Source organism: Colias philodice, chromosome 9 (genome assembly GCF_061535455.1).
Source record: "Colias philodice isolate Cphi_HAF_F1 chromosome 9, ilColPhil1 Martin Lab GWU primary, whole genome shotgun sequence".
Taxonomy (NCBI): domain Eukaryota; kingdom Metazoa; phylum Arthropoda; class Insecta; order Lepidoptera; family Pieridae; genus Colias; species Colias philodice.
The window spans coordinates 4,486,864-4,508,430 of record NC_143094.1 but is presented as its reverse complement, the minus strand read 5'-3'; the positions used below and the strand labels follow the sequence as shown (position 1 = coordinate 4,508,430).

Here is a 21,567-nt window from a genome sequence, read left to right as displayed (position 1 = left end):
AATCTTAGGGGAGAATTTTGAAATTTTGAACCTTTAAATTATTTATCATAAACTAAAAAACTTTAAGCACTTACCAGACTATAATCATTTTTAGTCATTTATGAAACACGACAATATACGTTTTATAATACTGAATATTAATTAACTACCTATGTTTGGTGTTCAAATTTTTCACAGTTACGTAACACTATGCTTTATGTTAGCTATATATAGCTTATATTATTAACATTTCGTTTCGATATATTTCAACTACAATTTAAATGTTCTGAAAAATATAGTACAATTAATAAATTATGTTTTGGGTGTTTTATCCCTGCATATTGTATCTTTTTTCTCGTTATGTTGGCAGCCTTGTCGACATAATACGCGCACATGCGCAGAACGACAGGTGGTCGACGGCTCGACCCAGCTATTGCGAACGAACATCGACTTCTCATGCTCATCATCAGCCGCTATCGTGCTCAAGTAAGAGCGATATGCAGTGCTTTGTGTTGAAGTGGTCGTGGTGACATGGCGTCCGTATTTTAAACGTTGTGAATGGTGTAAATAGTTCAAAATAGTAGTTATTTACAATGAATGTGAATTATGATCGTGTTTGTAGACTGTGCTTGTCATCTCGAGGCGAATTACTGCCGATATTCCCTACCACCAGTTCGGATGACTCGGAACCTCCTGTCCTTGTGTCGAAAATAAAGGATTGCGTGTCCGTTCAGGTAAGAAGAGTGATAATTAAGTTATAGAAATGAGTTTTAAGTGAAAGTAGACCCTTGATGTACGTGAGAACTCGTCATCCGTCTCGGTTCGTGTAATGACAGGCAGTATGTCTAGGTGGAGATGTCGTAAGATCGTCCACCATTTTGTAATGTACCACGGCTCTCGTTCGAATCGTGGCCGCGTTGCGTCGCATTCCGTGCAGCCGGCGAGGTATGGAACGCATGATGAGGGTCGGGTTTGGCATTATTCCCGGGGGCCTGGTCGGGAGGGGGTCTGCGTTAGATAAGCATGGCGTTGGGAGCGGGCGTATTGATTTATCGGACGCCCAGGCCTGTGCAGCTCGTCTCGAGTGAGGAGCGTCGCTGTCGGCGTCAGTGCGCTATAGATGCGTGTGTGTGTGACTATCGAGCGGTAACCCTTGAGGGGCTCACTGGTCGCCACTCGACTCGCTTCTACTTATTCGGTTGAAGAGCAGGCGCTCGCCGCCGCTCGACTATACCTACGCCTACCTACTTCGTTTCTCCTCGCGCCATATCTATCTATATATGAGGCGCGGTTTCGCTCGCCACATCGGGATGGAACGCGCGCTTCTTTATACCTTCGTAACATGATTGCGTATGATTATCTTTCCAGATAAACGAAAATGACGAACTGCCCACTAATGTCTGCAGGAAATGCTTGGATAATGTCAATAACTGGCATATATTCAAGACAGTTTGTGAAAGGACACAAAACAAACTACAATCTCTGATTCATAAAGAGAGCAGCCATCTAGAAGAGGTGAGGTTATTTTTCTTGGCTGTTATTTTATAATACAGTTGTCACATAGTTGTTTACATATTTACATAATGGAAAATATTTTTCAGGTTCACATTAAAACTGAACCAAATGAAGGATTATCAGATGGTGGATATGATGATGGGATTGCTATTGATGGAACATATCCAGATATTGAGGTATGTGTCTTTTTACTTTTTATGATTGTGCAATTTTTACCAACAGGATAATTGTTAATATCCTCCATTTGTCTGAGTAATGCCTCATGATTATTTTATTTTAGCTATGTCTAGATTTTTGTGTCAAGGACATATTGATACTTAAATTGTGGTACAATTAATATTTTTTTCTTATAAGGTAATTTTTTATTGGTGCTAATTTTGGTTCATTCACTTTTATGGGGACTTTCTTTCACTTTAACACACTATATTTAAATAATTTTTGGTAAACCTTTCAGAATGCCGGGCCCTCTAATAAAATCCAACCTGAAGGACCTCCAATATTGGCATCTTTGGGACTCACTCCAAGAAGTGATAAGGTAAAGATTACTATAAATGCTCTTATCATGCACTGTAATGAACTGATAAGAGAAGTAGTGTATATGGCACTTCTATACAGAATGTATTTTGATATTTTTGTAGGAGTTTAATAGGTAGTAGTGTGAGAATAGTTCATTTGAATTAATTTTATTCGCAGAAATATATAGATCCAAGGATGGATTGGCAACGGGTGCATGCAATACTTGGTATAATTCAAGATGATGAAGTGATTGATTCACTACAAAATGTGGAAGAATGTGAAGTCTTGCATCAATCTGATCATGATTCAGATATGGAAGGTGATTTAACGGGAGCAGTGCCAGAAGACTGTCTCGATTGCAAAACTGGTTACATGTGCAAAAATAAAAGAGTTTTGTCCAAAAACCCAATCCTCCCGCTTGCTGAAAATTTAGCTATAGTAAAGAAACTTACAAACTTGAGAAAGCGAAACATAAAAAGTGTGAAGAGTTGTCAATTCCCCAAAAATGCATGGCAACTATTGGTCAGCGATGACTTACTAGAACTCATTGTTTCTTCCACTAATGAAAAAATTATAAAGAACTCAAATAATAAGGCCACCGATGTAAGTGAAATAAAAACATTGATTGGCATACTGTACTATCATGGCATAATGAGGCCAACACATCAGAAATGCAGTGACCTCTGGGACAATGACTTTGGATCTATTTGCATTCGAAGAACAATGAAGTATGATAGATTCAAGTTTCTTCTTGAGAACTTGAGTTTTGACAGTGAAGGTGATGACAGTTGTATTATGCAATTAGATATTATGAAACGCATTCGCAAGGTGTTTGAAATTTTTGCATTGAACTGTAGAACTGCTAAGGAAATTGGAAATACCGCAGTTATAGATGAACTTTTACTACCAGTCCATGGCCCGTGTCCATTTAGGTATTCTATAAAGAAGAAAGAAATAAAACAAGGAATGAAAATGGTACTTGTAGTGGATCCAACTAATTTTTATGTCAGCAACTTGGATGTTATAACAGACCCGTATTTTGGTAATGAAGATATAACTACAAAATTAGTTCAACATCTTGCAGGGACCGGAAGATCTATTTATATGGACTGTTGGTTTACATCTGAGACATTAATAAACAGATTGAAAAAAGAATATAATTTGTATAGTATTGCTGCCTTGCACCCGAGTGATACAAACATTCCACCAGTATTTTTATCCCAGTATAGAAAGTGTAAGCCATTTATTAACGGGTTTATAGATAAAGACTTAGTTTTGTCTTCTTATATTGATTCCAACTCGAAAGTGGTGAATATTCTGACCAATGAACCTAATTATTATAAAAGAGGACATATGAGTCACACAGTTGTATCAGCTTACAAGAGAAACAAATCTGCAATTGAAGTTGTTGATGTTCTAATGCATTACTACACAACAATGCAGAATACAAATGATTGGACTATGTCACTATTTTTTATGTTACTGAATATTGCTTCAGTTAATGCTCAAGTTATATGGAGCAGTGCTAATTCAACTAATGTAGTCCAGCGGCGTATGTTTATTCGTGACCTTGCTGTTAGTTTAATGGAATCAGATGAATCGTCTCAACTTATAGAAGAGTTTTTAATTAAACGGCCGAGGATGTCTGCTATAGGGAATAATAGTGGGACAGGAATTAGGCAGAGAAAACGATGCAAAATTTGTATCAAATCAACCAAGAAGGATAGAAGAACGAGGCAGAGTTGCTTGAGATGTGGAACTTTTATTTGTAGAGAGCATACAGTCAACATCTGTACAGTTTGCATGATGTGAATAAAGGGAAAATGAAGATATTGACAGTATTACAACTACATGTTATAATCAATGTAAAATTACCTTTTATTTAAATTTAAGCGATATAGTTTAGAATGGTGAAAGAAGTTAAAAAAATGTAAATAACATTTATATTATATCATAGCTTTCAATCAGACATGTCTTCAAGCATAATATATAGCTTGTTAGTCGCAATCTAATATTCATTGCAAAATTTTGAATAATTTTAGAAATGTGTAAAATTATTACGTTATCGTAAAATAATTTAAATTGTTGTGAATTAAATTTTTATTAAACCAGTGTGCAATTGATTGGAAAAAGAATTATTATTTTTTTCATTAAACTTTACTATATTCATATAGATGTGTCATATACAAAATATATCTATTTTTCAATTATTTTTATGTTTATTAAATAAAGAGTTGATTTATTTCCAAACCTTTTAAATTTTTCGTTTTATTATTACTTACCTAAATTACTTCTTAATTTATATAACATTACAGGGCGTGGAAAGCGAAAAAGATGAAGAAGAAGAAGACGAAGAGATGAATGAACAACAAAACTTTCCGACCCCGCCCAATGTACCAGAAGTTTCTATTACGGTAATGCGCCCTACAGGAGAAACGTTACACGCGCGGCAGGGCATACAGCAACTAGCTTCAAAGGATTGCCTAGTCTGTGGCCGATCCTACAGGTACTCACATAATGCCCGACGCCACGAACTCACGGCGCATAGCTTCGATAGATATACAAATAAAATTACAAACAAAAAATCTAACCGCATGCAACCAAAACTGAGGCCTAATCCATTCAATCCTAAGGCCCGTTTAATGCCAAATCCTATAAGCCATAAAATGCAACTCATTCCAAATACTCCGATGGCCATTAAGATGATGCCACAAAAAACTATCATACCACCAAAACCCATTCCTATTAAGAATATCAAACAACAACAAAACAATCTGCCATATCCTTTACGTATTAAAGCATTAAAAGATTTGCAAATCAAAAAGAAAGAACCACAAATCTTGAAGACGCTACTTACAACGAAGCCTGAGGTGCTAGTATCTGAACCAGAAATTCTCAACTCAGGTCCTGAGAGCCCTGAGACATTAATATCAGAACCTGAAATAGCTTCTTTTCAAGTAGAGACTATTCTATCAGAGCCCGATGGCTTCATAAATCATCAAGATCAGGGAGAAAATGATGAGGAAATGCAAAATCAAAGCCAGAATTATGACACTGTTGACATGGACTCTGATAATGAGATCGAAATCGCTCGTCAACATGAAAATGAAGCTGAAGGTGACCAAATTGATAATCAGAATGAAATGGAAACAGAGCAAACTGTAAATAACGAGGAAAATGAAAATGAGGAACAGAATGATACTGAAATTGAACCTAAAGAAGGTGAAGGCCAAGAAGATGGTAATGATGAAAATAACGAAAATGAAAAGGAAGTAACAGAGAATGAAGAAGGTAATGAGGAAAAAGAAGCAAATCAAGATGAAGAAAACCAAGATGATGCTTTCGATCCCGATCTACCGCCCCTAGCCCCGGTTGTGGAGATAAATGAAGATATGCAAACAAACTCATATAACAGCGAGATTAATGAAGAAGAAGAATTAGAACTTGACGATACAGCCGACCCTAATGACGTAGTCGATGGCGATGATAAAGAACTCGATCCAGATAAACAGTACGTCACCAAAACGCAAAAGGAATTTATCCAAAAATATCGCGACATCATCGAACAGATCAACACTAAAAGATGTCTTTGCTGCAATAAAGAACACCCGAGAAGAAAAGCAGTTATACAACATTTACAGAAAAATGGACACAAAGTACCTAAACATACTTGTTACAATTGTGTCGTAACCTTCACTCATATTGGTGCTCTATTGAGTCACATGAGGTCAAACACTTGTACTGATCTATGGAAAATAATTTATAATGAAAATGGTATCAGTGATGATCAAGTTCTTGAAGATGAACCAAAAGATGTCAAAGTACAATACAAAGATATATTTAACGCTAGGTCCTATGCTTGCAAGTTGTGTCCTGCAAAATTCCAATTGAAACAATTTATTATGAAACATGTGTTAGATGTTCATGAGGATGGCCAATCACGGGTTCATCTTGCTTGTGTGCATTGTAGGTCGCGATTCAAAGATAAGAACTTGTGGAAGAAACATATTCGTAATGGTGAATGTACTGTTTACATCGCCTGTGATTTATGTTCAGAGACATTCCGCAATATGCAAGATTTCAATGAACATGCTCTGGCAATTCATGCTGGTAGTTTTGATCCTGATAATCAGAACAAATGTGTGGACGGTCGTCCGTCTGATTGCCCCATTTGTGGTAAAAAGAACAGTGGCTATCCAAATTTAGTTAAGCATTTGAAGATAATACACAATGAAGAGAAACCGCATTACTGTCAACATTGTGATTCAAAATATGAGCTAGCCACCGATCTAAACAAGCACATCTACATGGAGCATTCTGATAAGGTTTTAGGAGTGCAGTCCTCGGAGCCAGACATGTCGCTTGTAAAAGAAGAGACTGAAGAATACCATTATTCATGTACAGAATGTAATGCCATATTCGAAACTGTCGATGCATGGACTGATCATCAGGTTGCAGAACATAATCAAATCGCGCATCATTGCGACCAATGTGAAAAGAAATTCCTAAGACCATCTGAACTGGCAGAGCATAAAAATAGTCACTTGCGCGTCAAGTTGTACCCGTGTAGTATTTGTTCCAATTCTTACAGTACTCCACAAAAGTTATCGGAGCACGTTCAGCAGACTCACCCAGGAATGGGAATAGGCGCCGGAGAAACAGAATTCTTCTGCGATATTTGTGTGAGATCATTCAAAAGTCGTCAGGCCTTCTCGAACCATATGCGTATTCATGCTAAAGTGCCCTCTACTAAGAGAAAGTCTGGAGAGCTTAAAAGTTTTGCTCCACAAATTATTGGTAAACCAATTCGTCATTTCTCTATGGTACAACCTGGATTTAGTCCATTTAAACCCAATTGTAATGTACCAAATGCACCTTATTCGTGTGACATTTGTGGAAAAGGATTTATGCACAAGAAAAATATCTGGAAACACAAGAAAGTTCTACATGCAGATATTTTGAATGAAAGAAATGACAGCGAGGAGAACACTATGCATGCGTCCACAGAAGATGATGAATATAATCCTGATGAAAATGGAGCGATTTTATCTACGCCACAGTTTAACAGCTTCAATTTTGCGAATCTTGCAACTAACATGCAGGCAGCGCCTTCCCAGGATGCAATGCCATATTCCTGTGACCTGTGCTATAAGCGTTTCCCTCTTAAAACAAGCTTGTGGAAACATAAACGTGCAAAGCATGGAATTATTAACGCGAGCGCCACAGACAATTCGGTAGAAGTTAACAATAGTAGATCCAGTTGTACCATATGTAAAATTTCGTTCACCGACAAAAAATCATACTATAGGCACAGGAAAAATGTCCACAAGTCGACTGTTCAGATGTGTAAAATATGTGGCAAGCCATTGAATTCTACACTAGAGCTCTATGAACATCTAAAGTCTGCTCATGCACGGGAATTGTTAGGCTACAACGCTAGCCAAGGTCCTAGTAAAGCTCAAGATATTAGTCAAGAAATGGAACTCGAATACGAGCCAGAGCCTGAACCCGTGGACCCGAGTGCGGACTACCAAGCTCGTTACCCGTGCGACACGTGCGGGAAACAATTCGTTGGGTTGCTCGCCTTACAAAACCATCAATGTATCAATCAAGTTACACAACAACCTCAGACTTTCGATTGTGAAATTTGCCACAAGAGTTACACCTCCATCGCTGCACTCAAGAGTCACCGTGGATGGCACTTGCGCTCGCCAGATGGCAAGGCCGCCGCGAACAACAGCGGCTTGTGGATGCCGCAAAACAAAGTAACGAGTAAAGTCAGTAAATACGAAGTCGTCGACCCGTCTCAGTTAGCCCGCGTGTCGCACACGACTACCAGTCCCGCCTCTATTGCCAAGCGGAGGCTACCGCCAGAAGTGGAGGTGACCGTCGTCAATCCGAACAAAAAGATGCGATCGGATGATTCTATCGAAATGGACCAGCAGATTTCATCCAGCGGAGCGGACGACAGATACTGTAATATATGCGATCGCGAATTTACGAAACGAGCAGCCTATCAGCGCCACATGGACGAGGTGCATCAACCGAACTCGGTGTTCTGTCCCGTCTGCGACAAGAGTTTCACGCGAAAGTCCACTTTAATCGTGCATATGAAGAAGCACTACGACACCGGGGAAGGTAGTTCGAGCATGACTCTTCAAGAGGACGATAATAATTCGTGCGAAGTGTGCGGAGAGCAATTCGAGAGCGCTAAAGCGTTGAACATGCACCGCGAGACGCAACACGGTGATGAGGAATCTAACGAGTCTGAAGATGACGGTTCGGTGCCGCTCCCGCAGCCCGGGGAGTTCACCTGCGGACAGTGCGGGGACGGGGTCGCCACTCCTCGCGATCTGATCGCTCACAGGACCATGCACTCGACGCCCACCAAGTTCTTCTGCAACATTTGCAAGGTCTACTTTGCCAGAGCAATCGACCTGTCTTCGCACACGCGAGCCAGGCATTCTGATAATGAGAAAGTTTTCTTCCCTTGTGCTATGTGCGACCGTTTCTATATGAATAAGAAGAGCTTACAACGGCACATCGAAATGGCTCACTGATGTTAACTTTAAAGCTGGTTGAACACCAGCTGGATTCAATATTGTCTTTTCGAGTGAAATGACTGGACATTACAAGTGAGGTGGAAATTGATATGTTTATTGTAAATAAGCGTTTTTTTAATGATTTCTTACCTTAGGAAAAGGTATTTTTAACTTTTATTTTGTTGTCATTCCTTGTCTTGTTTGGTTTTGTATTATGGTAAATAATTTTTAATTTTAATTAATATCTGCTCATATCTTGTGTTATTTATTTAACTTTCAATTTAGCGATTGAAGTGACTCAATAATTTGATTTTGATTATTAACTATGAAGGTGTAAGTTAGGCCTTGAATACTAAGCCGAATAAGTTAATTGTTATTTCGTATTTTTTAATTAAGTGAAGTGATTATATCTATTTCTGTATTTTAAATACTGAAATAACGGGCCAAAATTTTCATATAGTCATTTAAATGTTTTGTTTTTATGTAAGTGATGTTTTGTCTTTGAATTAATAAGGGCAAGATAAACTAATTTAATCTTGGTGAGTTCTTAATAATAATAATTAGGTTCTTTTATTATTATTGTAAATAGTTCGATGAATACAAATTAGGGATATTGAGTTTTGATTTAAAGAGTAATTTTAAGTTCCATTAAAATGTACTGATTATTTTATAGCAATTAAACTTGTATATTTTTTACGAATAAGTTAACCACAAAAATGCATCATCTCCTCATCTATGATAATTATTCGGCCTAATCATTTTAAATTAAATGATGCATTATTTTAACTGTTTAATTATTAATTTTATTCAACCAATTTAATCATTTTTTTAATCTAAATCTTATACCGCAACATATTTTACAAATTTCATCATCTCTTTGATTCTCTACGAAGACATACTATTACTAAGAAATCAATTAAAATACTAAGATTTAAATCAACCACATAAAAATAATGATGTATATTTTGAGCGACATATGCTATGTGCATTATGTAGTTACATTTTCAAAGACATAGTGCCTTGTTGATTATATTCTTCTCATGATTTAAAAATAATTTATTATGTAATCCTCATACATATTGGTTACTCTTTCATTGAATCGCTAGACATGTAATGTTTCTTAAGGAAAAAGTCTGATTATTATAATATACTTTTTTACATCATGGAATTGCCATTGGAAATAAAACCAAATTGTATATTTATTGATCTCTCATTTTATTCGGCTGTAAATTGTGTTTTAATCATTGTTATTTTACAAGATATGTATAGCGATATAAAATTATTGTCCATAGATGAGGTTTTTACTTTGTCATCTTTGTGGTTTCACAAATAAAGTGACTTAATAAAATGTTGTTTTTTATTTGATCATTTCCCTATATTATATTGTCCTTTATTATGTTTTGAGAGAGGAATCAAATTTTCCCTATAGTTATATACCTTTCAGATACTAAATGTTTTGAAGATAACTAGCAACAATATCATACATGGTCTGAAAAAATTTGGTACGAAATACTCACTTAACTGTTTTTTGTCAACCATAAGACATGAATATTCAATTTTAAAAGTAAACATGTTTAGGAAACTCTTATATTATAACAGCAATATACATTGAAGGTTTAGATTGGTTAACTACAATATTTGACGATCATGTCATCATTCTTGCATCAGCCTTCAGCAATAGTTGTATGTATAAGCATTTTTATCAGAAACAACAATCCCCGAACATTATCATGAAAAATATTCCAAAGATGCGATTGTAGGGCTTGCACTTTTAAAAAGTTATCAGATCTAATGTAGAGCGTACAGTATTACATATATTATCTGTGGTACAGACAAGCATCTCATCTTTATAGATAATCTTTTTGTGAAGTCCCGTGTCCCCTAGTGAGGTAAGGGACAGATCCCTTATGTATACATCTGGTTCACTGATCGATTTTTTTAGGAACAAGTAGGTGATCAGCCTTTTGTGTACTATCAGACCGAGAAATTTTTTTTTCGTCCCCACCGAACCCAGGACCCCTTGGTTCTACGCTTACGCGTCAATCACTGTACCATGGTCAAATATAACTAGTTAATGTGGGTCTAAATAAATATTGTAATATTTTTTCATCTAGCTCTACACGTCCTAAGTACTAACCCGTAACTTAACAAACTATACCTTAGTTAAAATATGCGACCTGGTCGTTTCGCTACTTCAAGAACTATTGTACAAAGTTTTCACTACGCCATCCGAAGTACGCAAAACGGCCAAGCCACGTATTTTAACAGAGGTATAGTATAGTTTGGCTCTACATGAATGACCGCTTCATGATCAATGTCGATTTTTACTGATGAAAGAAGTGTCAAAACCGTTTTATGTTGTATGTAGGTAACTACTTAATTACAAAACTGTTAAACGAATGTCATTATAGATTAATCCATACAAACAAACCTACAAATTAGTAAACTTTACATTAAAGCTTAGAGCCAGTTTTTCATAATACATATTCGTAACTTCGGAATAAGTATGGGTAAATGCACTTTCCTCGTGATAAGGACATATTAATTGCTCTTTGGTTTCAGTTACGATTATATTGCCATCCAAACCTTTTTCCATGAGCTGAACTTAACTGACTGTACCTATGTTAAGCGTAGTGCATAGACATAGTACACTGAATATTCATAATAACAATAACTAGGTGTCCTCAGTGCGCAAAGTTAGATATTAAAAAAATCTCCACTAAGAGTTTGTTTGGCTTATTTAACTTACTGAGCTTGACAGGGTAGGTAGGTCATGGGGAAAGTAGGAAATTTAAACACATCATAGATTGCACAAAACATTTTAATATAAACTTAAAAAGTCGTACAACAATATGAAAAATTATTATTGACTAATTATATCCGCGGTTATGGAGAACCGCTATCTATATTATGCAAATATTATTCTATATTTAACACCTCATCGAATATATCTTACAAAAGAAAGGAAAAATAAAAAGTATCTTTATTAATAAAAAATCTCATTACGCTAAGTTGTAATATTAAACTTACATTATAAGATTTTATCTACAAAAAATACTGTAGCGTCTTGGCCAGTTTTTCAATCGAGCTTTTACGTTACGTAATAAGAATAGGGTATCAATAAATTACTTTAAGGTATTAAAATTATACAACTACACTTAATCTAAATCAAAATATAAAAATCGTAAAAAAATAGTGCACATTTCCGTATGTACAACTTGTCATTGTTGTGCTTTGAAAACGGTTATCTACACGACCACGCAATTTTATAGCATAGCTTAAGAACACAAATTATATTAACATCACTCAGCGTACTCTATAAAGGAAAATGCGTTAAACTATGAAAAAGAAAACTCGAAATCGTGATCTCGCTCTAGCTAACGTTTGCGAGAAGACATGATTTTGAGCTTTATTTTAATGTGCATCTTCGATTTTCGAGCGACGTGCGAGAGACGATGCAGTTTGATTGGAGTTATGTGAATGGATGAGCAACCCGCACCGTCCTGCCCGCGAGTCGCTCGCAATAACACGATGCTGGTCATGTGGACGAACCCGTAGCGTGTGACGTCATGCGACTGCGACATGCGACCCGTCGCAACCAACGACAAGCTGACTACTGCATACCTAAGCACAGCCATCTACAACTATGAACCTCGATTGAAACACTCGCCGTTGCCAAGTGAATTATAAAAAAGATAAATAACACATAGTATTTACTTTATGAATTTGCATGCACCAGTTACTTTATGAATTGAGAAATATTTTTTATTCATTTATTCACATTCACGTCTTTTTATTAATAACATTATATAAGTATACGATACAGACTAAGTCCGGCCACCTAGATGCGGTCGTCCGGCAATGTACACGAGGACTAATATCTTCTTAAAAAAATACTGTTAGATTGAAACGTAGCTAATCCTATAATATATTTATGTATATTATAATTATTATAAGGGTACAATCGTACAAGTGATGATTATACTAGGTGAGATCTCCGACGCCTTCGGGCGGCCCGCCGCGCCGTCCGACCGCGTCCGAACGGATATGCAAACATCATTAGGTACATACAAAAGTCGAATACACAACAGTACGCTATATCTTAGAAAGTATGAATTTATTTCTCAATATTAAAAATATGTAATTTCTCTATTGGCCTTTAAACGTGAAAAATTAGACGTTTCGCGTACGAATATATAAAGTATACATATTTAAATATTAGTATTCTCTTAGATCGGAGGACGAATGAATACAGGCTCGCTCATGAAGGTACGTCGTCGTAAGCGCACGGCCACTCGGCCTCTCGTTCTTACCCTACGCATAATATTATATTATATCGATATCGAACGAAGACATCTAAAAGTCGACTCGGCTTTAAATAGTAAGAAAATAAATCGCCGGCGAGTCGCGCGGCAGATTATTGCTTCTATCGATAAATTTACACATCGACGTAACGAACGAGAATACAAAAAGTTATGAAAAATCGTACGGATATCACAAGCGGCGGGCGGCGCGGGACGCCCCCGCGGAAAATAAAAAAATAAATCGCGGCGCGCGTCTCTCTCGTAAAAAAGTAGACTCTATGAGCGGGTCGCGCGAGGCGGCTAGTTCTCTCAGTTGGCGAGCAGCAGGTGCGCGGGCGCCGGCGGGTAGGGGGGCGCGGCGGGCGGGGCCGCCTCGCGCCGCGACACGAAGTACGCCGCCGGGTCCGCGGCCGGCGACAGCGCGCGCGCCGCCAGCTGCTGCTGCACGGCGCGCTGCTTGATGTAGTTGCTGAACTCGGTGGGCGACATGCGGTTGGCGCGCTTGCTGCTCGTCTTCAGCTTGGTGCTGCCGAACTTGGTCTGCGCGAACGTGGCCGTGGTGAAGGTGAGCGGCTGCGCTCGGAACGGCGGCGCGGGCGAGAAGGCGGCGGGCGCGGGGGGCGACGGCGCAGCCACCGGCTCCACGGGCCGGAAGCACTGCGCCTCGGGGTTGAACGCGCGGGTCACCTGCAACAAGATTAAATCATTATTAATCTCTTGGTTCATTATCAACACTATACAGACATCTTCACATACTCTATCCCGTCCGATTAGGGCCCTTCTGGCCTCCTCCACTCAAGCGACAGCTCAAGCCGAGGTTCGTGGTCCCCGTCAAGGGGGGACGCCCTTGTGCATGTCGCTACCAGGGTGAACCTTCAGTTCACCCCCGCGTCCGCGTTAAAATGTAGAAGCCCTTCTGGCTAACATTGAGAGACACCACACAAAAAAAAAAAAAACATACTCTATGAGTAGGTAATATATAAATGAGCTTTCTAAATCATAAGTATTCTAATCAATGCGTGGCAGCATCACATTTCAATATTTTATTTAAACTTTTCTGTTCTTCCAATTAAATTATTTTCTCATTGTATGATAGAGTTCAACTTTATACGTTAAATTAAATATCCTCTATGAAGCTTTCCGCTCACTCCTACTTCTTACTTCCGGCTCAATGTATGATTTGTTCTCACATACATCCGTCATTCGTAAACCACGATAAAACGCTTTATGAAAAATGAACAGCTTTTTAGTTACACGGCAATAAAATGATTTGTCAAGACAATTTCGAATTTAATTTTTGATTCCTTTAATGATTTTTTGAATCCGAGTGTTGGGAGCATTGGGAGCTTAATTAAAACATTTCTTAACGAATTCATTTTATGGGGTGTATTCACCAATACAATTAAAAAATGAACAAAATTCGTAAGCATGATAATTTATAACTTAATTTATAATTTATTCCACCCGTAAATTCAAATAAATAATTGAAAGTTCTCAATTCCGTTGCACAGTAAAACACTTTATCAACATAGAGATAGTTCTGCATTTGATCAGCTATTGATTTATTGCGTAATTTATTGTCTCACTTGAACATCTGCCAAATTTCTCGTCTCCGTGTGGCCTACATTTATTGTAAACAATATTTTATTCCAATTTAAATACTGTTGAGATATCTTTAAATGGTATTGAGCGTTTTTGTATTGACACAATTTCGCTTTGATATTTTTTTGCTGTTTCCACGTGGAATGAATTAGATCAGCCAAGAGTTTTTAATTGGCAATAGCCCTCTATAAAAATTGAGCTTACTACAAAAAATGGAAGTAATAAATAATAATCTGCTTTAAAAATGCACAATATATTACTTTGTATGCTAAACGTTTTTTATTTATTCTTTTAACATTTATAGATATTGATATTTGATATAAATTAATTACCTCTCTGTCAGTTCGTTCTTCCGCTGCTCTCTCATCACTACTGAAAAGAACCTTCACAGCACCTTTTTCTCCGATTCTGTAAGACACTTCGCCTGAAACAAGAAATACAATACATTTTAATAGGGAAAATTCCTTGCTTTTGAGAAAAGCGAGAAGAAATTCTAGAATCATAAATCCTGATCCTTGGATATAAATTTAATTATTGGAACTAGGGACTCCACAGTGATCTACTAACTACTACTTAATATACCTAGAGGATCCCCTACCAGGATAACAGGACTTGTAAAGCGACCTCAATTAACTCAAATGTTAGTACATGATGTGCTTATTGCGGTTAAAAACATAATAAGTTAAATAGAGCGTTTAATGGACCGTGTTTTAACTGGCGTTAGTCAGTTTTATAGGAAGAAACTAATTTAAAATGTCGCTAGTAATGAGCAAAACAATGTTCCAAGGTCACATAATATTATAATGGCATAAAATTTGATTTTTGAATCATTTGGATGACCTGCTTTTGCACTTAGGTACTTATTTATTATCTATACAATATATATCATTAAAAATATAACTAAGTATCATATTCTATAAGTAAATGCTTTCAAACTTTATTTACCTGGATCCACCCAAACAGCAAGGTCACGTGGTAGGTGTTCCAAAACATCCCGAACAGGAACGCCTGATTCTCTCGCTGCTCTTTCCAACACTGGGTCCAGTGGTCCTCCGGTTTTCAAACACCTGAACGCTGACCCCCGGCATGGCCGGTCTGGGTACCAGTGACCCCTGAATTTGTCCTTCAGCGCCTTCTCGAGTTCCTCACCGAAGATGTTCACCCGCCGCCTGGGCAATTTGTTGTAAAGGTATGATATAACGAAGTTAAGGGCCACCTGGACTTCAATATGCATTTTGTCTTATCCCTGGAACAAGAGAAATGATACTAAAATAACGCCACTTAAATTTACACGTATTGTTCTGTATTTTTGTGAAGTAATCTGTATCATATATCATACGATAAATAAGGTGACATCTCACGAGATAAACTGAAGATATAATCTTATCACGCTCAGGAGAGACTGAGTATGACCGATTGGGTTGGGAAGTTCTAAAATGTTTCATCAGAAAACGGTTTCAATTTCCATTTATCATGTTTAATTATTAGAATACAGTTAAGTGCATGGCATCGATTTGTTACGAGTTGGTTCGTCCCATCGATTGCCACTGTGCAAATACTCAGAATAGATATTCATTTGCAATTTGCAAACATAAGCACTGCAGTTGAATGAGCATAAACAGTAGATAGCCTAACATTTTGAGCAGGCACAGTCCATATTATTATTTAAGTATTCTAATGGACAATAATTGACTGAAACGAAATCCAACGCGGTAAGAATCGATTGTAAATTTGGAATGAATGGATAAAAAAAATTAATTTTTACTTAATTACGTAGGTAGTATAAGTAAAGATTAACTCCGCGTTTCAATGAAAAATAATTATTACTATTTTCACGGATGAAAATTATAATACCTATTACATATTATCTTAAACTTTTCATTCAGTTATTATTTACTGAATAACAATAAGTTTATAGGTACAGCAAAAAATGGAAACATTTGTAAAAGCACTGTAACACGTGTAAGAGTACAATCAATCCTATTTTCAATTTTCCAGCCAATTTACTTCACTGAGTTCTCATCTTATATAACTCATTCACGTCATACACAGTAACTAAATTAATCAAAGCCTCAATTTGCAGCAAAATTGCTACATTTATAAGAATAAACACAAGAATGTAATCATGTTGAATAACAGATGAAAATGGGGAAGTAATTATTATTACGTACAAGTGGAAGTTTTAAATTTTCAGGTCAAATTAAGTACAAGAAAGCAAAATAATGTTGTGTACATTTTTATTGAATACATTTAGAATCTTTTTATTACTACAGCTACGTTGAGATAAGGAATTGGGTCAAAAAACGGTCGAAATAAATTATCCCATTAAAAAACATAAGGAAGTGAAAATCCACAAACGCAAGGGAAAGTTAAAATAAGCCGTAACATAAATAGCCCACTCCACATTGTCAACGAAGCCGTCTCGATAAGAATAGATGGACATAAAAAGCCTTGAAAGCGAAGGCAAACTTTTGAACGTTCGGCTAAGATAACGCGATCGTGGAATAAATGGAAGGGCCAACCCTTTGTGAGCCTACGGGAAGATAAGTTTGTGAGCGGTTGACGCTAAAGTTGAAGCGATATCCCCAAGTTTCGTGTACAATTAGTTACGCATGGAAAGTTTTGCGAAACTATAGCAATTCAGGTCAGTGTTCTTGTGTGCGCTTGTATGGTGACCTTTATAAACAAATGAGCTAGTGGAAACAGAAACTAAGATTAGCTATAAATATAGATAGAAGTTTAAATTTGAATTATTAGGTTAAAAGGCAGCCAGGAAAACTTTGAGAAAGAACCAAAGAAGCAGCCAGATTTCAAGCGAAAAGATTGACTAAAGATATGACTTTAATTAAACAATGAATCCAGAATTCTAAATAAAAAACTATTCAAAATACATTAGTATTATCTTTATTTGTATATCCAACCTGTTCAAGAAACTAGTACACATATTCAAACCCTAAATAATTCAATTCTCTTGCGTCCTGTAATAGATAAGTCAAAGCCACTAACTAACAAGAGTACTAACTCCATATTGAAAACAAATTAATAGGATCCCTTAAATTGATCACGTTATAGCCTTAAAACTTCGGAACCCTAATTACTAGATAGATTACGACGAGTAATTGCTTTTACATAAACAAACTAAGTTCCATTAGCTATGACTTGTCCAAATATGTCTAACGATGTATAAATTAATTGAAGGTCTCTATAATTAGATAACGTGGAAAGCATTATAATGATTAACCCCGAAATAAGTGGACCGTATTCTTATAAAACTAGGCTATGAAAATAACACTAAATAATAAGTTATGTGTGACCGATTTCTTAAAATAATCTTGTTATAACTACAGAAAACCAAAGTTAATTTCTACTCAATCTTTCAATATCTATTCTGTAGCTGTTAACAAAATCGTGCTAAAATAGATCACTTACAATATACCAGTTTACCAAGTCTAAGTTTGTTTGACGGCTCCCGACCATCAGTCTTTATTAACCCTTGCTGACAACAGCATCTCATCTCTATCGATTTACAATAAAAACGTTCTAGGGGCGTGCGGTTAAGTTCGGCTGTCCTATTTATATCCCTGTATCGATCCGGCGCCCCACTGCCCGACAACCCCTGACTGTGTACATTCAATAAAATCACTTGTAACAATAGGTGTAAAGGTCAGAATCCCCGGTCACAATTTCAGCAACTGCGTTGGCGAAATACGCCGGCCGAATTTGACTTCTGGGTGTAATTAAGGATGGCTCCTTTTAAATACGTTCTTTTTGTTCTGTACGGAAACAATATACATTGTACAATTGATGTCGAATTGCTTTCTTGTGTAAAGAAAATGTATATCTTTTGGTTTTAATTACTCCGAATCTAGGTTTATACATAATCTCTACATTGTAAATTGTAATCTATAACAACGTGCACATTAACATGATAAATTGACAAAAAAGCCCTATAAATTGAATGACCTTTAAAATATATATTATATCGCGTTAGATAGCATGATAATATGAACACAACTTTCACAAGCCCTAGGACGTCTAAGTTATCTGAGCACATTAAATACAATGGAAGCTTATCTTTATAGAAATACTCTCGCATGAACCGAGCTGCGATTATGTGCCTAATCAATTTGCTTCATAGAGATTGTACTTTTAATTATAACTATGGAGTTTCTTGCCGGTTCTTCTCCATAGATACTGCTTTCCAAATCGATGGTAAATGTTAAAAATATGTACGACTCAAAAGTGCTTTTAGAAGAAGTCTTATTGAATAAATAATGAGTTTGAACTTGGTAGAGTTTGATGTTTCAATACCGCTAGGGTCCGCCCCTGCTTCGCCCGTGGTACATATTTCGCAATAAAGGTAGCCTATGTTCTTTCTCAGGGTCTAAAGATTATCTGGGCCAAATTTCATCAAGATCGGTCCAGTCGTTTATGCATGAAACCCTTACATACATTCATACATACAAACCTTTCCTTTTTATATTATTAAGTATAGATAATAGAAACCTCAAGTACTGAGTAACATTTCATCTTATTGCTACAAAGAGGCACGGCACTTAACTTATCATGAATTATCGCTATAACAAAACCGTATTTCAATGTTACGCTTGTGAAATTATTATTCATAGAAGTTGTGCGAAGGTACTTGAAGCATTCGCGGTTACATTACATTACACTGAGTTAACAATACAGGTTAGTTATTATTTACTCCGTTTCATGTTTTATGAACGCAAAATTATAATATTTTAGATTTGTGGGTTATTTCAAAAACATTTTTGACTTCTTAGGTATGTACTTACATATAATCTTATGCGCTATTGTAGTTTTAGTAATAAACTTGTTAAATAAAATAATCAGAAAGATTTCTTCCGATTATAAAAGACGACGGCTTTTATCGTACGAGTATGAATTGAAACTTATGTATAGTAGGTATATGAAAGGGAAAGACGTCATTTCCACCCCCTCCACACCTTTATAAATGGCCGGTATTTATCTACGTTAGTGTGTAATCGTTGGATAAAATGGTGATATTTTCTTACGCCTTAATAATCCATTTCAGGCTTGGAATTCAGAGGATATTTTTATATAGAAAATAGACGGAATAGCTGTCAAGATATGCGGATAACGAAGCAACCTAATAACACCCAGATTATATGATCACAATTATTACTATTTGGGAAAAACCTATTATAATGAAACCATCTCGTATAAGTAATTAATGCGAGATAATTACAAAAGGTATAGGTATACTATCATTATAATAATATGTATCATTTTATTCAATTAGAACCCTTGCTGATAATAATTTATTACTAAAACAGTTCATATAGCGTGAAATATTTTAACATTGAGATTACAAACACCCTTCTACATAGCTTTCATAATATCTTTAAGAGGACATTTTAATAATTTTACGCTTCGACGGCCATCGCAAATGGATGTTGGATGCTAGTTTCATTTCTATTTACATATTCTACTCGCGTTTCGATGAAATACATTTTAGCGCGAAATAAATATTAACATTTTGAATAATTACATTAATATTAATACTCAAAGTGTGAAAACTTGTCACTACATTTATGGACATATTTTATATTTTAACATTTACTATATTCGAGTGGCAATGTTTGAAAAAAAAATACAGAATGAAAATACTACGTCGAGTATAGTTGTAGCAAATTGATAGCACTTCTGTTAAAAATATTGTTTTTCACATAAAATTTAGCATTATATAAAATTATAAATTAATTCAAGTAATTAATTGGTGTATTATTTTCTATCCTCTTAACAGAAACTCTGCGTAGGTATCCCAAGTTTACAGATTACCGATATAATTAAATTTGCTTACAAGTTTAATATACTTGGTCGAATTTTCCGCCTACGAGCCTTCATCAGCAGATTTGAGGTACTTTACCCTCATACCTTCCGGTTGGGAAAGTAATCAATTTATAGGACGTTGTTGGCTCACAGTTTATTTAGCGGTATAATGGCACTTTATTTATAAACTAGCTGTGCTCCGCGGTTTCACTCGCATTTTTCTGTTCCTGTTGGCCTAAGCGTGATGATATATAGCCTATAGCCTATAGCCTTCCTCGATAAATGGGCTATCTACTACGAAAGAATTTTTCAAATCGGACCAGTAGTTCCTGAGATTAGTGCGTTCAAACAAACAAACAAATAAACTCTTCAGCTTTATAATACTTATAATAAACACTACAAGGTAGTTGCACCTCGACTGTACAATAAAATTAATAAGGAAATTAAAGTTAAAAAATTGAATAATCATAAAATAAAAAAATGTATACTTACGTGGCTAGAGAAGTTTGATTACGACGAAATTGAAACCGTGCTAAGGGATATATAATTTAAACGTGCTATAAGAAAGGATAAAACAATTATAATTATAAATAGATATACTACACATTTTTTTTTCACATATCCACACATAAAAGCACAACTTACACGCAAACACACACACACATTCACACACACACACACACACACACACACACACGCTCACACATATACACATACAAACATTAAAGCGCTTTCCACTTACCTTTATTTGTTATTTTTTAAATTTTCTTTTATATAACGTAGGTATACTGTTTCGAAATTAATGGGAGAAGCCACTGGCTCCTGAGACACAGTTTTTAACTAATTCAGGAGCCTATGGATTCATATAATATAAGCTGTACCTATTTTTTAATGCCAATAAAGTTATTTATTATTATTATTATTATGTTTATCTTTCTGTTTAAAGATCTCGGCTCCAATTGTCGCCGGGGTTAATGGTGTTCACGGGCCTAGGCCAAGTGAGCATCATTTTCGTCTACTATGTGTGTTGTGTGTATCGGTGTACTAAATTGGTCCGTTTGTAGAAATTTTCTCGTTATCCTGCAAGTGTTTAATATGACGGCTTTTTGCAGTAAAATGAATAAAGATTTTGGGAGATCGAGTGATTTTACGGCTTGATGAAGTTGAGTTGGTACTATTCCAGTCGTAGATAGGACTATGGGGATGATTGAGACTTTACGAAGATTCCACATACGTGTAATCTCATCTTTTAGCTCTAGATATTTATTAATTTTGTGTGATATAGTTGATTG

The 21,567-nt window shown here is 36.2% G+C and overlaps 2 protein-coding genes across 2 annotated transcripts in view; one reads left to right on the top strand and one right to left on the bottom strand.

Annotated features, from left to right (window-relative positions):
• Window positions 1-366: 366 nt before the first annotated feature.
• On the top strand, window positions 367-9,894 carry LOC149485765 (uncharacterized). The gene is made up of 5 exons (XM_089699005.1): window positions 367-713; window positions 1,348-1,494; window positions 1,581-1,670; window positions 1,949-2,029; window positions 4,326-9,894. Exons 1-5 carry the CDS (start codon window positions 573-575, stop codon window positions 8,568-8,570), a joined length of 4,704 nt encoding a protein of 1,567 aa, XP_089555131.1. The 5' UTR covers window positions 367-572; the 3' UTR covers window positions 8,571-9,894.
• A 1,461-nt stretch (window positions 9,895-11,355) lies between these two features.
• Tob (Transducer of ERBB2) overlaps window positions 11,356-21,567 on the bottom strand; it is a 45,258-nt gene continuing 35,046 nt past the window's right edge. The window contains exons 2-4 of the mRNA XM_089699055.1: window positions 15,404-15,704; window positions 14,791-14,882; window positions 11,356-13,543 (exon numbers count right to left, since the gene is read on the bottom strand). Coding sequence (XP_089555181.1) covers window positions 13,166-13,543; window positions 14,791-14,882; window positions 15,404-15,692 — 759 coding nt within the window. The 5' untranslated portion in view covers window positions 15,693-15,704 and the 3' untranslated portion in view covers window positions 11,356-13,165. The remainder of the gene's footprint in view (window positions 13,544-14,790; window positions 14,883-15,403; window positions 15,705-21,567) is intronic.

What these genes read in the sequence shown, in the direction of transcription:
- LOC149485765 (XM_089699005.1), top strand. Translation starts at nt 573, where the DNA reads ATGAATGTGAATTATGATCGTGTTTGTAGACTGTGCTTGTCATCTCGA. An exon ending in AGGATTGCGTGTCCGTTCAG is followed by an intron (nt 714 to 1,347) that starts GTAAGAAGAGTG and finishes TTATCTTTCCAG; the next exon opens with ATAAACGAAAATGACGAACT. An exon ending in AGAGCAGCCATCTAGAAGAG is followed by an intron (nt 1,495 to 1,580) that starts GTGAGGTTATTT and finishes AATATTTTTCAG; the next exon opens with GTTCACATTAAAACTGAACC.